Source organism: Grammomys surdaster, unplaced genomic scaffold, assembly GCF_004785775.1.
Source record: "Grammomys surdaster isolate TR1022 unplaced genomic scaffold, NIH_TR_1.0 136, whole genome shotgun sequence".
In the NCBI taxonomy this organism is placed as follows: domain Eukaryota; kingdom Metazoa; phylum Chordata; class Mammalia; order Rodentia; family Muridae; genus Grammomys; species Grammomys surdaster.
Window position 1 is genome coordinate 15,183,428 of NW_021604594.1, and position 24,066 is coordinate 15,207,493.

The 24,066-nt window shown below is 39.1% G+C and overlaps 1 protein-coding gene across 2 annotated transcripts in view; it reads left to right on the top strand.

The window, feature by feature from the left end:
* The window catches only part of Abcb11 (ATP binding cassette subfamily B member 11), a 106,376-nt gene that overhangs the window by 39,797 nt on the left and 42,513 nt on the right, over window positions 1-24,066 (top strand). For both annotated transcript variants that reach the window (XM_028762874.1, XM_028762875.1), the window contains exons 10-17: window positions 223-397; window positions 4,651-4,764; window positions 7,231-7,341; window positions 8,624-8,749; window positions 9,523-9,726; window positions 12,326-12,496; window positions 12,920-13,121; window positions 15,064-15,133. In XM_028762874.1, the coding sequence (XP_028618707.1) occupies window positions 223-397; window positions 4,651-4,764; window positions 7,231-7,341; window positions 8,624-8,749; window positions 9,523-9,726; window positions 12,326-12,496; window positions 12,920-13,121; window positions 15,064-15,133 (1,173 nt within the window). The remainder of the gene's footprint in view (window positions 1-222; window positions 398-4,650; window positions 4,765-7,230; window positions 7,342-8,623; window positions 8,750-9,522; window positions 9,727-12,325; window positions 12,497-12,919; window positions 13,122-15,063; window positions 15,134-24,066) is intronic.

A 24,066-nucleotide genomic window follows, 5' to 3' on the forward strand; every position in this document is an offset into this window, starting at 1 on the left:
CACTCTCACACACACACACACACACACACATACACACAGGCTCTCTCTCTTCTTCTCTTTCTCTTTCTTCCTCTCTCTCTCTCTCTCTCTCTCTCTCTCTCTCTCTCACACACACACACACACACACACACACACTGGCACACTCACTCTCACACACATTAAACATTATGCCTTGAGCTGCTCAGGCTGGCTGGCATTGAGCCAACCCTTTTTTGTTTACAGGTATGAGAAAAATCTTGTGTTTGCCCAGCGCTGGGGAATTTGGAAAGGAATGGTGATGGGCTTCTTCACTGGGTACATGTGGTGTCTCATTTTCTTCTGTTATGCACTGGCCTTCTGGTATGGCTCCACACTTGTCCTGGATGAGGAAGAGTATACACCAGGGACTCTGGTCCAGGTACTTTGCCCTTGTTTCCTATATATAGTCTTTCTTGCTAGCTTGTCAGAAAAGTCATCATAGTAGCCCTGAGAATTAATCCCTTTAATGTCTTAGGCAAGAAAGCCTCAGTAGTTTGCTGAAGTCCACTTGCAGGGTCAATGATATTAGGACACTTTCGTGAAGAGAAGTTGAACCTGTGGGCTTTTAGCAATTTAATGATTTCCAATTAACTAATGATTTTACAGCTATACAGTAATGATCCTCCAGCTGATCCCAAAAGAAATTATACCATGAAAATGGGAAGTCATTGACCCCTCAGCTAAAGATGAATAGACCATAAAAATGAAGCTAATAATAGTACAAGATATGTAACATCTTCAACCGAAGAAGTGATACAAGCATATTTCACAATTCATTTGTGGGATGTTATGACATCACGGATGTTATAGCTACTTTAATTTGCAGTGTTTTTTGAGTTATTCACTCCATAATCATTTACTCGGCATTTGCTATGTGCCAGATCCATCCAAAGCACAGTGGACAAAAAACCAACAACACTTTTTTTATTTGCTGTGGTGTCGGAAATTGCTTCATATAAGATTTTTAAATTAAATAAAATGTTGCAGCTGAAGATTATTGATGGAACAGGCACTAGCTTTAACAATGAAAAGCACCAGGAGTTCATTACATGAAAGTTTATCATTCAAAAACCCACCGTTTATTACAAACACAGCTCTAGGGGAACCAGGAGAGCTTGTGCATTGTCGATAGGAGTGATCATCTAATACATGTCATTCTGAGCAAGAAAAGGAAGCAACAGGATGGTTTAAGTCATCTTTGTCTTTGATGGATGGACAGCTGGCATAGCTTTGAACTTTGTTTTAAAATACTGAATGTGATAACGCATGTTCAGGTGTTATGCAGATTTTAAAAGAGAGTACGGAGAGTGTTAATGGTATCACGACCTACCAATTGTCTTTACAACTTAGATCTAATTTTGTACATCAGAAAAGTTAAAGTATTGTAGGTCTGAGATCTGTCTATAAAGTTCTTTCTCTTTATCAATGTAATTGCTTCTAAAAGCTTTAGACATTGTCACTGGTGAGATAGCTCTTTCTGCTAAGCACAAAGACCTGAGTTCGAGTCCCAAGACTCAAAAAGGAGGAGGTAACTGATTCAGGCAGGTCTTCCTTTCACCCTAACCCCTGCATTTCTGCATACAAGCTCCCCCTAATAAACAAGCAAAAAAAATGTAATGAAAATAATTTAAAAGCTGTATACATTTACCCATCAAAGGTGTCAGTAGCTGAAGTTAGCTTTGGATGTTCATTTTGTAGAAAGGCTTTCACTGAGCAAAATTGCTCTTTTATTCTGTGCCTATGAGAAGAAAGAGGGATTTATGAATAAAAGTTCAGAGGAGAAATGCTTGGTAAATTGAAAGTTAAATGATACACAATTCCAGTGGAAAGCTCAGAGTAAAAGTCCCTGTGTGTCATAGCTTTAGTTGTTAACTTTATGTACCTGGATAAGGACCCACAGTTGAGAAATTACCTTCATCAGATTGGCCTGTGGGCATGTGTAGAGCATGGTTTCGATTCATGGTTTTGATTGCTAATTGACATTCAGAGGGCACAGCCCACTGAGAGTGGTGCCATCCCTAGACAGATGGTCCTGGGCTATAGAAGAAGGCAAGCTAAGTAAGTCTAGGGAACAAGCCAATGGAAAACAGGCGGTTCCTCTGTGGTCTCTGTTTCAGTTCTTTAGATTTCAGTCTCAGCTTCCCTCAATAATAGACTATGACTTATAAGCTGAGTAAACTCTTTCCTTTTCAGATTGTTTTTGGTCATGGTGTTTGTCACAACAACAAGAAATCAAACTAGAACACCTTAGTCACTGATTTAGTTGCTTTTCTATTGCCATGAAGTGGCAGCATGACTAAGGCAACTTATAGAAGACAGTTAATTGGAGGATTTCAGTTTCAGAGACTGAGTCCATGACTGTCACGGTGGGGAGCATGACAGAAGGCAGGCACTAGAGCAGAAGCTTAAAAATTGCGTCTTGTGTTTTAAGAATGAGGGAGGGAGGGAGGGGAGAAAGGAGGGAGGGGGAGAGAAGGAATTAACTGGGAAATGGCATGGGCTTTTGACACCTCAAAGCCCACTCCCAGTGACACACCTCTTTCAACAAGACCACACCTCCTAATCCTTCATAAACAGTTCCACCAACTGTTGGAAGCATTCAAATATATGAACCTATTAGGCTCATTCTCGTTCAAACACCATAGCAACTAGATTCTAGTTTTATGGTTCTCATTTTTTTTTAAATTTCCTGAGGATTCAACCATGAGACCATCTATCATGTTATGTTCAGCCTGCCACCCAGATTTTGTAAGTAGCCAAAGAAAGCTATGAACATGGGCCAACAAAAATTCTAAATTTACTTAAAATATTCAGATTTTCAGGGGGCACTTCTTTGTTTTGAACTTGATTGTATGGACTTTGAAGTTGACAACATTGTTTAAACATACCTGCGAGATCTTCCCTGAGGAGTTTGTCATTTCATGATTTTTAAAGTACCTACTGTGTGTAGATATAGCATACTGTGCGTCTCTAATGTTTTAATCATCAATTATAATCCTCTTCTTCTCAACTTCTTGCTATAACGTGCTGTTTACACTTTGCCTGGAAAAATACTTTTTCTTCGTTAAGACTCTCTTAAATGTTTCTCTCTCTCTCTCTCTCTCTCTCTCTCTCTCTCCCCCTCTCATCTCTCTCTCTCTCTCCCTCTCTCTCCCTCACTCTGTCTTGTGTGTGTGTGTGTATGTGTGTGTGTGTGTATGTGTGTGTGTGTATGTGTGTGTGTGTATGTGTGTGTGTGTGTTCTTGGTTTTATTTCTACACAGCCATTATGAAAGCTGAGTACTCTTGAGTTTCTTGAGTTGGGTTCAATGTTTTAAGCCACTAATGTAATTAACAGTCAAATTAATCTAGCACATATTGTTGTGCACAAAATTATTATGACTGCTTTGGGTGTAAATGAGAAGCAGCTTACATAGATTACTGTAATTAGTACCACTTGTGTACAGATAAAAACTTGCTTTCTGGTCTATTAGGGAATGATGAAGAGGAACCGAATGAAATCTTGGGTTTTTATTTACATTTCAGGTTTCAGTAATAAAGAATAATGGCAGTAATAGAAAACAATATTCTCTCGGTGCATATAAGGCATCAGGCACTGAGCAAGGTGTTTAATGTAATTACCATAAATAATTTGCATTACTTAATTCTGTGATTGGTGCCATGATTCTACTACAAAAATGAAAGGCAGCCATGAGGTCAATTAATATGTGCTAGGAGGTATCAAGTATGATTTGAGCTCAGGTCTCAATGACTTAGGACTGTCCCATTAGTGGGCTTTCCTGCCTCCAGATCTATGTTATAAGAGATACAGATCATAACTCCTTAGAAGGGTGCCCTATGCATTAGCTTCTTCTTACCTTCCTGTGCACAAGGATAAGCTATGGTATTTCTGGTGAGAACGTCTTGCCTGGGATGTGTGCCATCTACTGCAATCATATTGGATGTGAGTCTGTCTTCTCTCGCTTCTGGCTTCTCTAAGAACCTCCATAGAGAAAATTGCTCGAGGCAATACCTTTTATATAAAGCCAGGCTAAGCCAAAGTTTGACCCCTGGTCTTCAATTGAAGACTCCAATGACTCAGTAAAAGAGTCACTGGTGCAAATATATTCCTTATCCATTTTTTTCATAAATATACTTTTATTGGGACATATCCATGGTCATTCATTTATTTACACATTGCTACACTTGCTTGTGTACCATATAGTCTGTATACACATGGATTCAGAACCCATATGGCCTGACCTATTTACTAGTAGGCTTTTATAGAATGTGTTTGCTGGGCTCAGATCTAGGGTACAGGAAGACTTGCTTTGCTGAGGTGGGAGGTCGCTGGAGAGGGTGGTCTTAAAAAAGCTTAGCCAAGATCTACTGTTATCTGCCTGTTTGCATCACTCACTCAGTTCTTCCACTCTGTAGAAGGGGAAAATGGTATTTTAAAGTATAACTATGGAGAAAGACTTTACAAAGCAAAAAAAATTCTATGTATTTCGGAAAAGCCCTTAAACTAACTACTTAACTTTAAAAATGTTTCTGAGAAATCTTAAGAATTCATAAGGATATTCCAATGGTAAATGTCATTATGTACAAACTCGCAAAAACATAAGCAAATTATGGGTTGTTTTTTGTTTTCAGATTTTCCTCTGTGTTATAGTAGCAGCTATGAATATTGGCCATGCATCTTCTTGCTTGGAAATCTTCTCCACTGGGTGTTCAGCAGCTACCAGTATTTTTCAAACAATAGACAGGGTATGTAAAAGTCAAAAGAAATAGTTAATGGGGTATGTACTTGGATGGGTCCCAATAGCTGGGGCACTTTATGTCCCTGCTGTCATTCTTATACTGGGAGATGCCCATTAAAAAAAAAAAAAAAGAATTTCTTTGAGACAGGGTCTCACCATGTTGTCCTGGCTAGTCTGGTACTCACTACATAGACCTGACCCTGAGATCCACCTGCCTCTGGCTTATATGTGTGAGTGAGTGTGTGTGTGTGTGTGTGTGTGTGTAGGGATTAAAGGCATGTACTACTACACACATCAAGAAATAAACATTTAAAGATAACATCAGACAGTACTAAATCCAATGAAAGAGATAAAATAGGTGTCACAATGTGTTATGACTGGCTAGTGGGAGGAGTCTTTAACGGAGGACGTGGGAAGTAAGAACAACACAACAACAAAAAAACCCAGGAATTCCTGGTTGAGAAACATCTAGGTTGGGAAAGAGCTTGGTGGACTCAAGGAATCAAGAATGTCCAATGGGAATGAACAAAGGCTGGAGGGATGGGAAACTTCTTATGGTCATGCTTATGAGCCTGGATGCTCTTCTGGCAGGACGTCTCTTTAAATTTATAAAGAACCTTGATATTCCTGGGGGGATATTATTGGTTAATTTATAGACATACATTGAAAATCCTGTCAGGTAACCACAGACCAAGAACAGAAGGGAGAAGGTAGGACTCTGCTCTTTTTTCTCTTTGAGAAAATGACATGGACCAAGAGCCATGGGTCACCTGAAGTATGAGTGGGCTTTTTGTTGTTTTTGGTTTTGGTTTTGGCTACAATGAGATTGTTATCTACCCGAGGAAACTGTTTTGTGTTGTGAGTTCCATGACCTAGAATATGTTGATATTTTCCCTTTGAAAAAGATTTGTTTTATTTTTGTTTTTTATTGTGTGTTTGTATATATGTCTATCTGTCTGTCTGTGCATGTGAGTGCAGGTCAGAAATCTTAAAGACTCCATGAGTCTCCCATTATGGGAGCTAGGGTCTGAATTTGGGTCCTCTGAAGAGCAAGTAATGACTGAGCCATCTCTCCAGCCTTTTGATCTTTTCTTTTAAACACTTATTTATTTTATGTATATGATTATACTGTAGCTGTCTTCAGACATTCCAAAAGAGGGCATCAGATCCCATTACAGATGGTTGTGAGCCACCATGTGGTTGCTGGGAATTGAACTCAGGACCTCTGGAAGAACAGTTAGTGCTCTTAACCACTGAGCTATCTCTTTGAACCTCTTTGACCTTTTCTAATGTTACCTTCTCCCTAGGACTGTCACAGTCTCAAATCAAGTGATGCCTGCAAAGCTTCTATGAAATCAATCGAGAATTAAGACAGTTACATTTTATTTTATTATCCTTATTAAACACTTCAGAAAAAGGAAATAGACTCCAGTATATCCTCTGAAGGGGCTATGGTCATGAATTGTTATTACTGCTGTGGACGATGGACAAAGTTGAACCTGGAGTGTCCTAAGAGGAACAAGTGGCCCTCTTCCTTATCTGGTTAGCCAGAATGGTTGTTTTAGATCAGTCTCATCAGTAACAGCAGAGTGAGGTCAGGGTACAGCTGGAAGTTGGTGATATGGGACATTTTGTGGACACTTAATTTTGCTCGTCATCTGCATTGCCTGCCAAATGTGTTACTAGCCCCAGCCTAGCTGGGTAGCTATATTACCCTGGACAGGAAACACTCTCAGAGGTTCCTCCCTGTCTAACTAGAATACAGCGATAATGTAAATGCAAACAGTACATTAAAAGACTTTGTACTTTGCCTCCCATCATCTCAGTAATATAATACATTACAATGAATACTAACCATATTACTATTGCTTATTATGTGTCAATGAACAATGGTTTTATAACATTATATAATGTCAGCAATCTATAGGCTTATGGTAATAATGTAACAAATAATATCAATTAAATAAATAAAACTCTCTGCTATTGTATCAAAATCACATTCAATAATAATATATTGTAGTATAATAATAACTCAGCAATCTCAACAGTAAGTAATAACTGGTATCACTCTTGTAAATATGGAATATTAAAGTGATTTATCTTTACACATCTCTGCAATATTTTACCCAGAAAGGTTATACTTTAAAATTTTTTATTAGATTCATTCATTTTACTTTTGTGTGTATTTTGCCTACATGCATGTATGTGCACTACATGTATCCTTGGTGCCTGTGGAAGTCAAAAGAGAAAGAGAATATTAGAAGCCTTGGCAACAAAGTTATGGATGATTGAGAACTACCTATCTTGGGGGTGCTGGGAATTGAACCTGGGTCCTTTGCAGGAGCAGTGAGTGCTTTTAACTACAGAGATATCTCTCCAGTCCCAGTTTTACTTTGTGTGTTACCCAATATCAAGATGGATACAACATGTATGTATCATGCATTGTCACAAATACAATATCTTTGCACTCCAGCAACCTGTCATCGACTGCATGTCAGGAGATGGTTACAAGCTAGACCGAGTCAAGGGTGAAATCGAATTCCACAATGTGACCTTCCACTATCCTTCTCGACCAGATGTGACGGTGAGTGTCTACCTTTGGCCTGATGTTTTTGGCTCTTGAGTAATTCATTTCCAGAACCACACACTGTTTTCTTAAGTGCCGACTCAGTTTCCTGGAACAGAAGACAGGAATGTGTTTCTCTGGACGTGTCCTTTGGTATTGTGCCAAATTAGGGACACGGTGAATGTCTTAGTGATGATTATAATGTGCATGTCTTAATGATGATCATAATGTGCGAATCTCTCTGGGTGGAACACGGTCTGGCACAAGGCTCAGGCTGAGTCATGTGATCCTCTGTTGAAATGAGTGGCAGGTCCTGCCATTCTAGGTATGTGGTAAGGCAATCAAAACAACCAAGTAGCACAGCTTTCAATCACCACCTCGTTGGAAACCACAGAAGGTGGTGCGGAGTGAGGGAGGCAGTGTGACTAGCAGAGCTAGCAGCTGTGAGCTGCTTTGCATTAGTCCTTGTAGGAAAGCCACATGGCGCTGTTGCTCTCTTGCATCTTGGGCTCAGTGATTGTCCAGGGCACACAGTAAGGGAGATATACTGTTTTCTAGCACCTATGGGGCAGTATCATTGGAGGTAACTCCACTCTATAGGAAAGTCCAATCAGCTCTCTTGAATGAACTGGCTTTGAAATAATGCTTGTATTCATCCAGAACTTAGCATCTCTGTTTTCCTTTTATTAATATTTCCATTATACTCACAAAACTAAACCCTATTTCACCTGCTAACATTTAGTCCAAGCCCTTCACAGAGTTTTAGACCTAGAAACACAGCACACACATTTACTAGGAAAACTTATTCAAATAATATACTCACATACCATTCAAACATCATCTTCAAATTGGTTTATTTCTGACCCTTAGTCCATGAATTATTATTACACTTGTGACTTACGGGAGCTTCTTATGTAACTAATTGAGATCGACTCCTTGGGGTATTCTAATATGTCAGATGTATTTTAAATTAGATTTTGAGGCATAAATTTAAAGGTGACCCTTGCTTATTTACCAGTGTTATTACATTATCATTTTTATTGTTGGGCACAGCTATTAAGCAACATGCTAATAGCAAAGCCTCTTTCCAGACAGTCTTCTTTTGTTGTTGATGGACAGATATATGTGGACAGTGCTGAGGGGCATGAGTAAACATGCATACACATTTACACTTATGCAGGATGCAGGAGGCATGGATACAGGACACAGATTCACACGAAGCATCCTATGTATGGTCTCATTGCTTGGCTAAGTGCACAGTGACATTATAAAGTTTTTAAAAATGTTCTTTCCTCCCCAGATTTTAAATAACCTCAGCATGGTCATTAAGCCAGGGGAAACTACAGCTCTTGTGGGATCTAGCGGGGCTGGGAAGAGTACAGCACTACAGCTCATTCAGAGATTCTATGACCCCTGTGAAGGCATGGTATGTATTTCCAGAAACTTCTCAACATGGAGGGGCAAGGGAATACAAGTGGTGGTGTTGTCAAATTGATTTTTTTTTAATTAATGGCTTTTAACATTTTCCTATAATGCTTCTTTCTTTCTTTCTTTCTTTCTTTCTTTCTTTCTTTCTTTCTTTCTTTCTTTTTCTTCCTTCCTTCTTTCCTTCCTCCCTCCCTCCCTCCCTCCCTTCCTTCCTTCCTTCCTCTTTCCTTCCTTCCCTCCCTCCCTCTTCTCTCTCTCTCTCTCTCTTTCTTTCTTTCTTCACATTTTTAGTTTGTTCACATTTATAGTATCAACTGCTTTGAGCAGCAAAGTGTTATTTGATGAATCAGATTTAAAAACAAGATTTACTATAAAGCACACATACAAGATGGAGGCTACTGTTTACTTTTATTGTATCTTTTTAAGTTCTATTTTTTTTGGACACAAGCCAAAAGTCAACAAACATATTCAGAGTCTGGTGAACAACTAGTTACTCTCCTGAGAAATTAAAAATGTGCCCATTCTGAGGCTGGTAGTGAGAAATTAAGTGACTTTTACACTACCTGAGTTTCTACAATGAATTTCTGTACAGCTAAACTCAGTTCAATCGCACACTGACATCCTTGTACAACAGGCCCATTTCCATAGAAATTGTTTCTATTATGGTCTTCTTAGACTCTGGTTATTCTCCCCAGTGGCCAAGCATCACCTAACTTTATGACTCCAAAGCTTGAAGGACAACAAGCTGTGTGATGCTCTTCTCCTCTCTAGGTGACTCTGGATGGCCATGACATTCGCTCTCTTAACATCCGGTGGCTGAGAGATCAAATTGGGGTCGTGGAACAGGAGCCAGTTCTGTTCTCCACCACTATTGCAGAAAACATCCGTTTCGGCAGAGAAGATGCAACAATGGAAGACATAGTCCAAGCCGCCAAAGATGCTAATGCGTACAACTTCATTATGGCCCTGCCACAGGTACCCTACCTACAGTCCAGGGGAGTGCAGAAGTCATCAAAGGAAGAATTAGCTCTTTTCACTTAAATCCTCAGTCCTTAAATTCTTAATGGCACACTCTAGATTTATGCCTAGAAATGTCCTATGTTTTTCCTTTCACACAAAAATACATTGTGTATATGGTTGATATCTATGAAAGTGGAGCTCTATCTTTTAAAAATGTCCCTTTGGTATAGATATAATTTCTTGGTCTACCTATTAAGCACATATTGAAAGTTTTGCAATATTTGTCATGAAGCAATGCTTGATAAATATTTGTTTTTGCTGGTTAATCACTTTTCAGTTACTATGAAAAAATATCCAAGAATAACAAGGAGGAAAATTTATCCAGGCATGTGGTTTCAGAGGCTCTAATTAAAGGTCAGCTGTTTTTCTTGCTCGTGGCAAGATAGAACATCATAGTGGGGGGAGTGTGCAGTAGAGCATAACAACTCACCTTTCAGAAGCCAGGAAGCAGAAAGAAAGAGAGGAAGGGCTAAAGTCCTGATGTCTGTTTCAAGGATATATTTCCCCATCCCTCAGCCTCCACCCCTCACTCAGTGAACCAACTTTCTCCCACAAAGTTACTTTTAAAGCTTCTATTGGCTCTCAACAATGTCACAAGGTGAAAAAAAAACTCGATAAGACACAACTTCAGAGAGGATTTATTCTAACAGTTTGAGGATACGGTCCAACATGGCAGGGTTAGCATGGTGGTATGAACATGACATGGCTGAACACACTTAAGTGTGGACAGGAAACAGAGAGAGATGAATGCTGTGCTGAGCTGGCTTTTTATTTGTTTATTTTTTCATCCCAGCTCAAGGGAGAGTGGTTATCCACATGGGTAGCTCTCCTCTTCACAGATTACCATTTCTGGAGGTGCCCTCAAAAGTGCCCAAAGGTGTGTCTCCTAGGTGGTTTCAAATCCATCAAGTTGGCAACATCAGCCATTGCAGAGGACATTTAAGATCTAGACCATAACTACCACTGCCCGCACGCTTCGGTTTTCTTATGCTTACACAGCTTAACTACTGTTGCTTTTAGACCTGAATCTCGCAAACTGAAAGAATTCTTCATTACGTCTCCATTCTTGTATGATCACCATGTCTATGTTTGACATTATGATCTTTAAGTCACAGGACGATTACTAATGATATAAGCATGGCTTTTAATACATGGCGGGCTTTGTTCTAGTACTGCCCATCTATTAGCTCATTTAACCCTCACAACAAACTTTGTCAAGTAGCTACTACTATTATGCACATCTGCAGATGAAGAATGGTGTTCTGTGAGGTCAAATTCTACAATATATAAATACAATGTGTGTGTGTGTGTGTGTGTATACAATATATAAAAAGGAAAGTCAGAAAGTCACAGCAGGTCAAGTTCCAGAGACACTGACCTTGAAAATATTTCATGCCCCCTTTGTCTTAGGGTTTTATTGCTGTGAAGAGACACCATGACCACAGCAACCCTTATAAAGGACAACATTCAACTGGGGCTAGCTTACAGTTCAAAGGTTTAGTCCATTATGCTCACGACTTGAAGCATGGTGACACACAGAGAGATGTGGTGCTGGGGAGTTAGCTGAGAGTTATATATATGGATCCACAAGTAATAGGAAGATAGAGAGCCACTGGGTCTGACTTGAGCTTCTGAAACCTCAAAGCACCCCTCTACCCCCAGTGACACACTTCCTCCAATAAGGCTGTACCTACTCCAACATGGCCACACGTCCTAATCCTTTTAAATAATGCCATTCCCTATGAGTTTATGGAGGCAATTTTCATCCAAACACCACACCTTCTAAATCACTGTCTTGGATAGCATTGTCATTATGAGGATGCCATACCCTAGTAGCTAATGAGAATAATGCTTTAGAATTACCCTGTGTCAGTATCAAACCTACTTCTCCACTTTCTAGCTTTATGAGCTTCAGGCAGGCTAGTTTAACTCTTTGTGTTCAGAATCTCCTTGTTCAATAATTACGACAAATAATAGTACTTGCCTCCTGGGGTTCTATGAGGACTACATGAGATGATATGTGTAGAATTTCAACACCATGCTTTTTTATCTGTGGTAAAGTGCTTAACCCTTTTTGGCTGATACTCTGAAAGTCAAGAATCTGACTTCCAATACTCCATTGTTAAATTTCCATGTGAACTTAGTTCTGTGGGATGCTAGGTCAGGACTAGCTGTGACAGCAGGGGTACAAAACCAGCTTTATCTTTTGTTCACAATATAGAGACAACTGTAGTGTTGTGTTTTGCTTTGTGTTCAGTAGGAGAAAAGAGAAAAGACTGGAATGTAACTTAGTCCCCTAGGATGGAGTTTCAAGATTGATCAATTTTCATTTTGGCTGACAATTTTTATTTGAGCATGAACTAAAAAGAAACATTCACACAGTTCAATGTATTCATTATCTCATATGTAAATATTGATTGGTTAGTTCTTTTGGAAAAGGGTATTTCTTTCATTAAATGTTGGACCTGTAAAAATTCACACTGGAGAAAAAAGTTAGAAGGGATACTGGATCGCTGTCTGAAGCCATAAAATTCATCTTCTTCATGATTCCTAGAAATTTGACACCCTTGTTGGAGAAGGAGGAGGCCAGATGAGTGGTGGACAGAAGCAAAGGATAGCCATCGCTCGAGCCCTTATACGGAATCCCAAGGTCCTGCTTCTGGACATGGCTACTTCGGCACTGGACAATGAGAGTGAAGCCAGAGTACAGAGAGCACTGAATAAGGTTTGTGGAGAGTCAATTCATTTTTACAGGTCCTTCAAGAAGGGAGTAAAACTAACAAGTCAATATATTCGGTCTGAAAATTTATAAAATATTGGTCAATTACCATCTATTTAGTGATGAATAGAACATGGTTATGATTTACTCACCAAAGATGTAACATAAAATTAAAACTCATATGAAGTGCAACATGATTTATCCCCATTTTATTAAACTATTGATTAATTATCACAATATGATCAATCTGTGATGTGAATTATGGCTACAAGAAACTAATGACTATTTCTGATATATGCACAGCCTGTGTAAGTGTAAGGATATTCCTAGGGCCCAAAGCAGACTTCCTTGTGAACTCAGGGATAGTATGAAGTTGGCATTGGTGCTGACCTATAGTCTTATTTAAGAGTACATCTTGTCTTTGTACAGATCCAACATGGGCACACAATCATCTCAGTTGCCCATCGCCTATCAACAGTCAGAGTTGCAGATGTGATCATTGGTTTTGAGCATGGAGCAGCTGTGGAAAGAGGAACCCATGAAGAGCTGTTAGAAAGAAAAGGTGTCTACTTCATGCTTGTGACCCTGCAAAGCCAAGGAGATAATGCTCACAAAGAAACAGGCGAAAAGGGCAAGTATCTCTTTCTCTTTGGCCCAAATATTATACTAAATAATTAACATTTATGGTTATGGATGAATTTATATGCTTGTGAATATGCATTGATTATTCATGCAAAGCCCAGCAAACATTAGGCAGTTGATAAGGGGAAAAAATAAAACAAAGAAGGCTAAGTTATCTGATCAAGTCACAGAGCTAACTAAACCCAAGGTTTTTTGCTTTCAATTCTACCATTTTTTAAGTAGGACAGGCTGCCTAGATGTATCAGGCATATGGAGGATTCTCATTATCATTGCATGAATTAAACAATGACTAAATGTTTAGCACTTATTTTCAAATGGAGATAGACACTCCAGACCTGACTATGCCTTCTTTTTCTCCATCTGAACTTTCAGACTTAGTGGTTATACAGAGTTAATAAATCATCCATTTTTTTTACTTTCTCCACCATCGCCCATGCACTCATATACAGAATTAGGCATAACTATTGCATGTTTAACACATGAAATCTAAGAAAGTTTTGAAAGTTTGCTGGTTTTCCATTAATTAATTAATTATTTTATTTATTTACGTTCCAGCTGTTGCTCTCCCTTCCCAGTACTCCCTCCCACAGTTCCTCATCTCATTCATCCTCCACTTTTGCCTCTGAGAGGGTGCTCTCCCTCCACTAGACCTCCCCCTCCCTGGGGCCTCAAGTCTCTTGAGGATTAAGTGCATCTTTAACCACTGAGGCCAGACCAGGCAGTCCTCTGCTATATATGTGTCAAGGGCCTCAGATCAGCCAGTGTATGTTCCTGGTTGGTGGCTCAGGCTCTGGGAGCTCCCTGGGGTCTGGGTTAGTTGAGACTGCTGGTCTTCCTATGGGATTGCCCTCCCCTTCAACTTCTTCAATCCTTTCCCTAATTCAACCATAGGGATCCCCGACTTCAGTCTAATGGTTGGGTGAAGTATCTTCTCCTGTCTCAGTCAGCTGCTGGTAGGGCCTCTCAGAGGACAGACATGCCAGGCTCCCATCTGTAAGCACATCATAGCATCAGTAATAGTGTCAGGTCTTTGTGCCTTGCCATGAGATGGATCCCAAGTTGGGCTGGTCATTGAACTGCCTTTTCTTCAATCTCTTCTCCATTTTTGTCCCGGTAGTTGTTTTAGACAGGAACAATTCTGGGTCAGAAATTTTGACTATGAGTTAGTAACCCAGTCCCTTCACTTGAGGCTCTGCCTATCTACTAGAGGTGGACTCTCTGAGTTCCCTCTCCCCATTGTTGGGCATTTTAGCTAAGGTCACCCAACTCCCAGGTCTCTGGTACTTTCTAGAGGGTCCCCACTCCTCTGTCTTCTCAAGGGTCAATATTTCCATTCATTCTCCTGGCCCTCTGGGCTTCTCTCCTAACCCAGATCAAAAGGACATGCATGGCATGTACTCACTGATAAATGGATATTAGCCAAAAGTACAGAAAACCTAGGATACAACCCACAGACCATAAGCAGTGTAACAAACAGAAAGGCCCAAGTGAGGAGGCTTCAATCGCATTTAGAAGGGGGAAGAAAATAATCATGAGAGGCAGAGGGAGAGAGGGAGCTGGGTGGGAGAGGGGATGGGGAAGGGAAAAGCTGAACAGGATCAGGTGTGGGGGTGGGTAGAGGAGAAGCCCAGAGGGCCAGAAGAATGAATGGAAATCATTTTTTTTTAAAAAAAAATCATACTAAAAGAGTCTTAAGTCTATAGAAAAAACCAGCCAGCACTCATTTTACACAAGTCAGTCTTACTGAGTATTTTGATTTTTTTAAATGTGTTGGACAAATTTCAAGTTTTTATTATTTTATTTTATTGCAATAAGTTAACAAGATGTCTGGATATCCAATGCAGTAATTACCTTCTAGGCAATCAGAAATTTCTATGTAAATAAGGCCATGCTTATTGTGTGTTCTAAGGAATGGCTCATGTGTTAAACAGGAAAAGATGCAACTGAAGGTGGTACACTTGAGAGGAACTTTTCCAGAGGCAGCTATCGGGATAGTTTAAGGTAAGCACAAGCCATATGATTTTGAAGGGTTTTTTTAATATATATTTTTAGGATCCTTCTACACGTGTGGTGCTTTGGTAATATCTCAGGTCCAAGAAGGAAACCCTATGGCAGACTCCAGGTCCTGTGACACAAGAGCGTGTCAATGGGGTTAACTTGGTCCTTTCAATCTGTTGAGAGAGGGCCATGGTGGAGGGCTCTCCTATTATTGAGCTTAGAATAGGTATCTTATTTTATTTGTTTTAATTTTAATGGTATATGCATGGGTGTTTTGCTTGAATGTATTTTGTGTGTGCCTGGTGACTACAGAGGCCAGAAGAGGGAATTGGATTCCCTGAGTCTAGAGTTACAGATGGTTGTGAACCACCATGTGGGTGATGGGAATTGAAACCTGGAGAGCAGCAAAAGGCTCTTACCCACTGAGCCATCTCTCTACTCCCTAGAATCTGTATTTAAAAAACTACTATGTTAACTTGGTACTGAGATGCATATTCATATATTTGGAAGGCTGAGGTAGCAAGATTGCACAATCAAAGCTAGCTTAGACTACAATGTGAGACCATATCTCAGGAGAAGACATATAAACAATTAGGAACAAACAAACAAACTGCCAGGCACCTACTCTTTCCTTGCCAAACTTAGCCAGTTTGAAGCACTCCTATATGAAGGCCATCTTCATCCGTTTAGGTCTGTTCTTTATCCTTACTGAGAGGAAATTAAAAGACTAACACTTCTGCTCCCAGAGTGATTTGTTTGGACTCAGATCATTTCTTAACTGGATGGAATAAAATGGATGTTTAAGCTTTTAAAGAGGATGTCCTCTAATGAGATATTTATTTTCCTGGACTTACATCTATAAATATTCACTTTCAAAACATATTTTGGAGTGTGCTGTTAGTGAGACTGTAAAAAATCATCATTTATGTTGGCTTAAGAATTTTACTAAAAATTAAAGGTGGCACACACCTTTAATCCCAGCACTTGGGAGGCAGAGGCAGGCGGATTTCTGAGTTCGAGGCCAGCCTGGTCTACAGAGTGAGTTCCAGGACAGCCAGGGCTATACAGAGAAACCCTGTCTCAAAAAACCAAAAAAAAGAATTTTACTAAAAAATTTTCTGGCGTTAAAAGTTATATATTCTTCCGGTCTGTGCCCGAGCACTGAGCAGATCTTGGGTGGCAGCACTGTACCCAATCTCACAAAACCCAGAGGAAGCAGGGCTCTCAGGAGCTGTAACCCAGGCAGTTTCTCAGGTAAGGAGACAGCAGCACCTGCCCCAAACAGGGAGTAACTGGGACCCAGAAATTCACTCCAAGCCTGGAACACTGATTCCTTCCTGTCTGCAACCGAGCACTGAGCAGATATCGGGCAGCAGCTCTAACCTCAGCGGCAACACCCACCCCAAATAGTTCTGACATAACCAAGATAATAGGAAAGACAGCCTCCAGTCAGAGACAGCGCAAGTAGCACTAAGGAGATCCAGAACATAAGCATTAGCAACCCAGGGTACTTGGCATCATCAGAACCTAGTTCTCCCACATTAGAAAGTCCTGAATTCCTCATATCACCAGGAAAGCAAGATTCAGATTTAAAATCACTTCTAATGGTGATGATAAAGGACTTTAAGAAGGACATAAATAACACTCTCAAACAAATTGAGAATACAGGTATACAAGTAGAAGCCCTTAAAAAGTAAACACAAAAATCCCTTAAAGAATTACAAGAAAACACAACCAAACAGGTGGAGGAATTGAACAAAACCATCCAAGACATAAAAATGGAAGTAGAAACAATAAAGAAATCACAAAGGGAGACTACTCTGGAGATAGAAAACCTAGGAAAGAAATCAGGAGTCATAGATGCAAGCATCACCAACAGAATGCAAGAAATAGAAGAGAGAATCTCAGGTACAGAAGATACCATAGAAAATATTAACACAACTGTCAAAGAAAATGCAAAATGCATAAAGTTCTTAACACAAAACATCCAGGAAATCCAGGACACAATGAGAAAACCAAACCTAAGGATAATAGATATAGAAGAGAGTGAAGATTCCCAAACTAAAAGGCCAATAAATATCTTCAACAAAATTATAGAAGAAAACTTCACTAACCTAAAGAATGAGATGCCCATAAACATACAAGAAGCCTACAGAACTCCAAATAGACTAGACTAGAAAAGAAATACCTCCTGTAACATACTAATCAAAACACCAAATGCACAAAACAAAGAGAGAATATTAAATGCAGTAAGGGAAAAAGGTCAAGTAACATATAAAGGCAGACCTATCAGAATTACACCAGACTTCTCACCAGATACTATAAAATCGAGAAGATCCTGGACAGATGTCATACAGACCTTAAGAGAACACAAATGCCAGCCCAGTCTACTATACCCAGAAAAACTCTCAATTACAATAGATGGAAAAACCAAGATATTCCATGACAAAACCAAATTTACACAATATCTTTCCACAAACCCAGCACTACAAAGGATAATAGCATTAAAGCTCCAATACAAGGAAGGAAATTATACCATAGAAAGAGTAAGAAAATAATCCTCTTCCAACAAATCCAAAAGAAGATAACCACACAAACAATGTCACCACTAATGACAAAAATAACAGGAAGCAGCAATCTCCTCTCCTTAATATTTTTTAACCTAAATGGACTCAATTCCCCAATAAAAAGACATAGACTAACGGACTGGATATGTAAACAGGACCCAGCATTCTGCTACATACAGGAAACCCACCTCAGTGACAAAGACAGACACTACCTTAGAGTAAAAGACCGGAAAACAATTTTCCAAACAAATGGTCCTAAGAAACAAGCTGGAGTAGCCATTCTAATATCAAATAAAATCAACTTTCAACTTAAAGGTATCAAAAAGGATAAGGAAAGACATTTCATACTCATCAAAGGAAAAGACAACCAACATGAACTCAATTCTGAACATCTATGTGCCAAATGCAAGAGCACCCACTTTCATAAAAGAAACCTTACTAAAGCTCAAAGCACACATTACAGGTCACACAATAATAGTGGGAGACTTCAACACCCCACTCTCAGCAATGGACAGATCATAGAAACAGAAACCAAACAGAGATACAGTGAAACTAACAGAAGTTATGAACCAAATGGATTTAACATACATCTATAGAAGATTCCACCCTAAAACAAAACCTTTTTCTCAGCACCTCATGGAACCCTCTCCAAAATAAACCATATAATTGATGGCAAAACAGGCCTCAAAAGATACAAAAAAATTGAAATAATCTCATGTATCCTGTCAGATCACCATGGACTAAGGCTGGTCTTCAATAACAACAAAAACAATGGAAAGCCCAAATTCACGTGGAAACAACACTCTACTCAATAATAATATGGTCAGAAAAGAAATAAAGAAAGAAATTAAAGACTTTTTAGAATTTAATGAAAATGAAGACACATCATACCAAAACTTATGGAACACAATGAAAGCAATGCTAAGAGGAAAACTCATAGCTCTAAGTGCTTACAAAAAGAAACTGGAGAGAGGATATACTAGCAACTTGACAACACACCTGAAAGCTCTAGAACAAAAAGAAGCAAATACACCCAAGAGGAGTAGTTGGCAGGAAATAATCAAATTCAGGGCTGAAATCAACCAAGTAGAAACAAAAAGAACTATACAAAATATCAACAAAACCAGGAGCTAGTTCTTTGAGAAAATCAGCAAGATAGATAAGCCCTTAGCCAGACTAATCAGAGGGCAGAGAGACAGTATCCAAATTAATAAAGTCAGAACTGAAAAGGGTGACACAACAACAGAAACTGAGGAAATTCAAAAAATCATCAGATCCTACTACAAAAGCATATATTCAACAAAATTGGAAAATCTGGATGAAATGGACAATTTTCTAGACAAATACCAGTTACCAATGTTAAATCAGGAGCAGCTAAACCATCTAAACAGTGCCATAAACCCCAAAAGAAATAGAAGCAGTCATTAAAAGTCTCCCCACCAAAAAAAAAGTCCGGGACCAGATGGTATTAGTGCAGAATTCTATCAGACCTTCAAAGAAAACTTAATACCAATTCTCTATAAACGGTTCCACAAAATAGAAACAGAAGGAACACTACCCAATTCATTCTATGAAGCCAAAATTACACTCATACCTAAACCACACAAAGACCCAAAAAAGAAAGAGAACTTCATAACAATCTCCCTTATGAATATCAAGGCAAAAATACTCAATAAAATTCTCACAAATCAAATCCAAGAACACAACAAAGCAATTATCCATCATGATCAAGTAGGCTTTATCCAAAGAATGCAGGGTTGGTTCAATATATGGAAATCCGTCAATGTAATCCACTATATAAACAAACTCACAGAAAAAAAAATCCTCATGATCATATCACTAGATGCTGAGAAAGCATTTGACAAAATTCAACACACCTTCATGATAAAAGTCTTGGAAAGATCAGGAATCCAAGGCCCATACCTAAACATAGTAAAAGCAATATACAGCAAACCAGTAGCCAACATCAAACTAAATGGAGAGAAACTTGAAGCAATCCCACTAAAATCAGGTACTAAACAAGACTGCCCACTCTCTCCCTACCTATTCAATATAGTACTGGAAGTCCTAGCCAGAGCAATTAGGCAACAAAAGGAGGTAAAAGGGATACAAATTGGAAAAGAAGAAGTCAAAATTTCACTATTTGCAGATGATATGATAGTATACTTAAGTGACCCCAAAACTTCCACAAGAGAACTCTTAAACCTGATAAACAACTTTAGCAAAGTGGCTGGATATAAAATCAACTCAAACAAATCAGTAGCCTTCCTCTACTCAAAAGATAAACAGGCTGAGAAAGAAATTATGGAAATGACATCCTTCACAATAGTCACAAATAATATAAAATACCTTGATGTGAATCTAACCAAGCAATTAAAAGACCTGATGACAAGAACTTCAAGTCCCTAAAAAAAAAAAAAAAAAAATCAAAGCAGATCTCAGAAGATGGAAAGGTCTCCCATGCTCATGGATTGAAAGGATTAATATAGTAAATATGGCTATCTTTCAGAGAGCAATCTACAGATTTAGTGCAATCCCCATCAAAATCCCCACTCAATTCTTCACAGAGATAGAAAGAGCAATCTTAAAATTCATTTGGAATAACAAAAAACCCAGGATCGTGAAAACTACTCTCAGCAATAAAAGAACTTCTGGGAGAATCATCATCCCCAACTTCAAGCTGTACTACAAAGCAATAGTGATTAAAAAAAAAACTGCATGGTATTGGAACAGAGACAGGCAGGATGATCAATGGAATAGAATAGAAGACCCAGAAATGAACCCCCATACCTATGGTCACTTGATCTTTGACGAAGGAGCTAAAACCATCCAGTGGAAAAAAGACAGCATTTTCAACAAATGATGATGGTTCAACTGGAGGTCAGCATGTGGAAGAATGCAAATTGATCCATTCTTATCTCCTTGCACAAAGCTCAAGTCCAAGTGGATCAAGGACCTCCACAGAAAACCAGCCACACTGAAACTAATAGAAGAGAAACTGGGTAAAAGCCTTGAACACATGGGCACAGGGAAAAAGTTCATGAACAGAACACCAATGGCTTATGCTCTAAGGTCAAGAATTGACAGATGGGACCTCATAAAACTTCAAAGCTTTTGTAAAGCAAAGTACACAGTCAATAGGACAAAGCAGCAACCAACAGATTGGGAAAAGATCTTTACCAATCCTACATCTGATAGAGGGCTAATATCCAAGGTATACAAAGAACTGAAGAAATTAGACTCTAGACAATCAAATAACCCTATTAAAAATGGAGTACAGAGCTAAACAAAGAATTCTCAACTGAGGAAACATGAATGGCCGAGAAGCACCTAGAGAAGTGTTTAGCATCCTTAGTCATCAGAGAAATGCAAATCAAAACAACTCTGAGATTCCATCTCACACCAGTCAGAATGGCTCAGATCAAAAACACAGGTGACAGTAGATGTTGGCAAGGATGTGGAGAAAGAGGAATGCTCCTCCATTGTTGGTGGGATTGTAAGCTGATACAACCACTGAAAGCAGTCTGGCAGTACCTCAGAAAATTGAACATAGTATTGCCTGAGGACGCAGCTATACCACTCCTGGGCATATACTCAAAAGATGTTTCAACATACAACAGGGACCCATGCTCCACTATGTTCATAGCAGCCTTATTTATGATAGCCAGAAGCTGGAAAGAACCCAGATGTCCTTCAACAGAAGAATGGATACAGAAAATGTGGTACATTTACACAATGGAGTACTACTCAGCTATTAAAAACAATGAGTTCATGAAATTCTTAGGCAAATAAATGGAACTGGAAAATATCATCCTGAGTGAGGTAACTCAATCACAAAAGATCACACATGGTATGCACTCACTGATAAGTGGATATTAGCCCAAAAGCTCACAATACCTAAGATACAATGCATAGACCACATGAAACTCAAGAAGAAGAAGAAAGACCAAAGTATGGGTGCTTTGATCCTTCTTAGAAGTATCAAAATACTCAACCAGAGCTCCCAGGGTCTAAACCTCCAGCCTAAGAACACAAAGGGAGGGACTCATGGCTCTACCTGTATAGGTAGTTGAGGGTGGCCTTGTCAGGCATCGGTGGAAGTGCAAGGTCTTGATCCCTGAAAGTTTGGATTCCCTAGTGTTGGGGAATTCGAGAGCAGAAAGGCGGGAATGGGAGGATGGTGGGAGCATACCCTCATAGAAATAGGAGGAAGGGGGACGGAATAAGGGGTTTGGGTGGCAAATGGGAGAGGTAAATAAATATTATTGAAAGGTAAATAAATAAAATATCCAATTAAAAAACAGATAATGGGTCTGGCAACTGTCGAGCAGTTGAGACTTTTTGTCAACAATATACTACGGGTATTTCATATAATCCTCAAGGACAAGGTATTGTGGAAGAGGCCCATGGAACTTTAAAAAGATTGGTGAGACATACTGTTGCTGAGACAAAGAATTATGCTGAACTGTGAGCTTGCTGAGTGCCCTGACAAGGGTGACTGGGGAGCTGTATCAGACATATGTTTCTGACCCACCTTTGCCTGACTATATCCCAGATGGGGCAAGCTGCCTTGCCTCAAGATTTTAGACCTTGTGGGATAGAGAATTGAAAAGAGAAATTATGTCTCTTGTATTCTTCTTAAAGGTGACCAACTAATAGGACTCAATCATGTACTGGTCTAGAAATCAATCCAATATGGAAAACAACAGTCTACTTTGGAAGACTGGATCTAGACTTTGCCAGAGACATATTTGGAAGTTAGCTGTAGCTTGCTATGATGCTATGATAGCAAGAGATAAAGTTTGGACAGGATCTGGATTTCAAATAAGGGTTAGTGCATGTTTTAAGGCTCTTTTAATTGTCAAGCTAAAATTGGTTTTGTCTCTTCTACAGTATTTATTGTAAGTTGCATTGGCTGTATAATTTCCAAATATGTTAGTGTGTTGAAACCTGGCATTTCTGTTACAGGGGTCTATCAACCAGCCTTTTTTTTCACTGTCCTGAGTATTAGAAAACCTTGATTCTCTGAAAAAAAGCTTGAAAGTGCTAGAAGAAGTGAGTTAGGCTTTAAGCAGAAGGAAGAGGGTAGCAGACTTGATTATTATTTTTTTTTAATTTATTTATTTTATTTATATGAGTACATAATAGTTGTCTTCAGACACACCAGAAGAATGCATTGGATCCCATTACGGATGGTTGTGAGCCACCATGTGGTTGCTGGGAATTGAACTCAGGACCTCTAGAAGAGCAATCAGTGCTCTTAACCGCTGAGCCATCTCTCCAGCCCCCAGCAGGCTTGATTATTGCTGGTATAACAGCTTTACTTCCATTAATTGCTAGCATTATTGCTTCTGCAATAGCATTGACACAAAGAATTAAGACAACTATTTTTGTTAACCATCTAGCAAAAAAATGTTACTAATATATTGAGTACAGAAAAGTATTTATATAGGTATTTGGGACAATGAATGATGCTCTATACCCCATTCAAATTATTTGAAGGAGGTTCGGGGTTCAAGAGTTAGGAACCATTCTAACTGTCATGACAAATATCATTGGAGTAGTGTTACTTTTGAAATTCACAATGATTGTCATTATAATTAGAGAAAAGTTTAAAGACACTTGTAGGATATTTGGCATAATTCTAACACCTCTTTGGGTGTGTTAACTTTGCAATGTGAGATTATGAATTTAAAGAATGCTGCTCTGTTGACCTTTGATGCTGCAGATAATGCCAATAAAATTATTCATGGCCCGAGGTCAGTATTTCCATTTTGGTCAAACCTCAGGAATGGCATAAATAGCTTGATCAGGCTAGCCCTTCTTGTCCTGGGAATACTTTCATTTCTGCCTATTGTGTTAAAACTTATTTTTAACAACATCAATATGTTGGCAGCCAAAGTACATAGCTTGAACCTGAAAATGGACCCCCAGACAGAATTATTAAATTAACAGGCTGGCAAGCCAAGGACGGGTAAGATTCTGCACAGAGCCTTACCTACCTAAGACATAAGTGCATTGCTTTTGAGCATGCACATTCCATGATGGGTAAGGAAGGCATTCTTGTCAGAACAACCTAAGACAGGTTTAGTCTTATTAACAAAATAAAAAAAGGGGGAGAGGTAGAGAGTCTTTGGGGCTGCTTAGAAAGAAGCTGACATGGGCCAAGGACAAGAAAATGAGCTTCTTGGCAGGAATATGACATTGGCCAAGGACAAGGAAGTAGGCTTCAAGCAGGAATCTGATATTAGATTAGAACAAAGAAGTAATTTCAGGTAAGAATCTAAATCGTAGACTACAACAAAGAAGTAATCTCAGGCAGGAATCTAAATATTAGTCTAGAACAAAGAAGTAATTTCAGACAGGAAT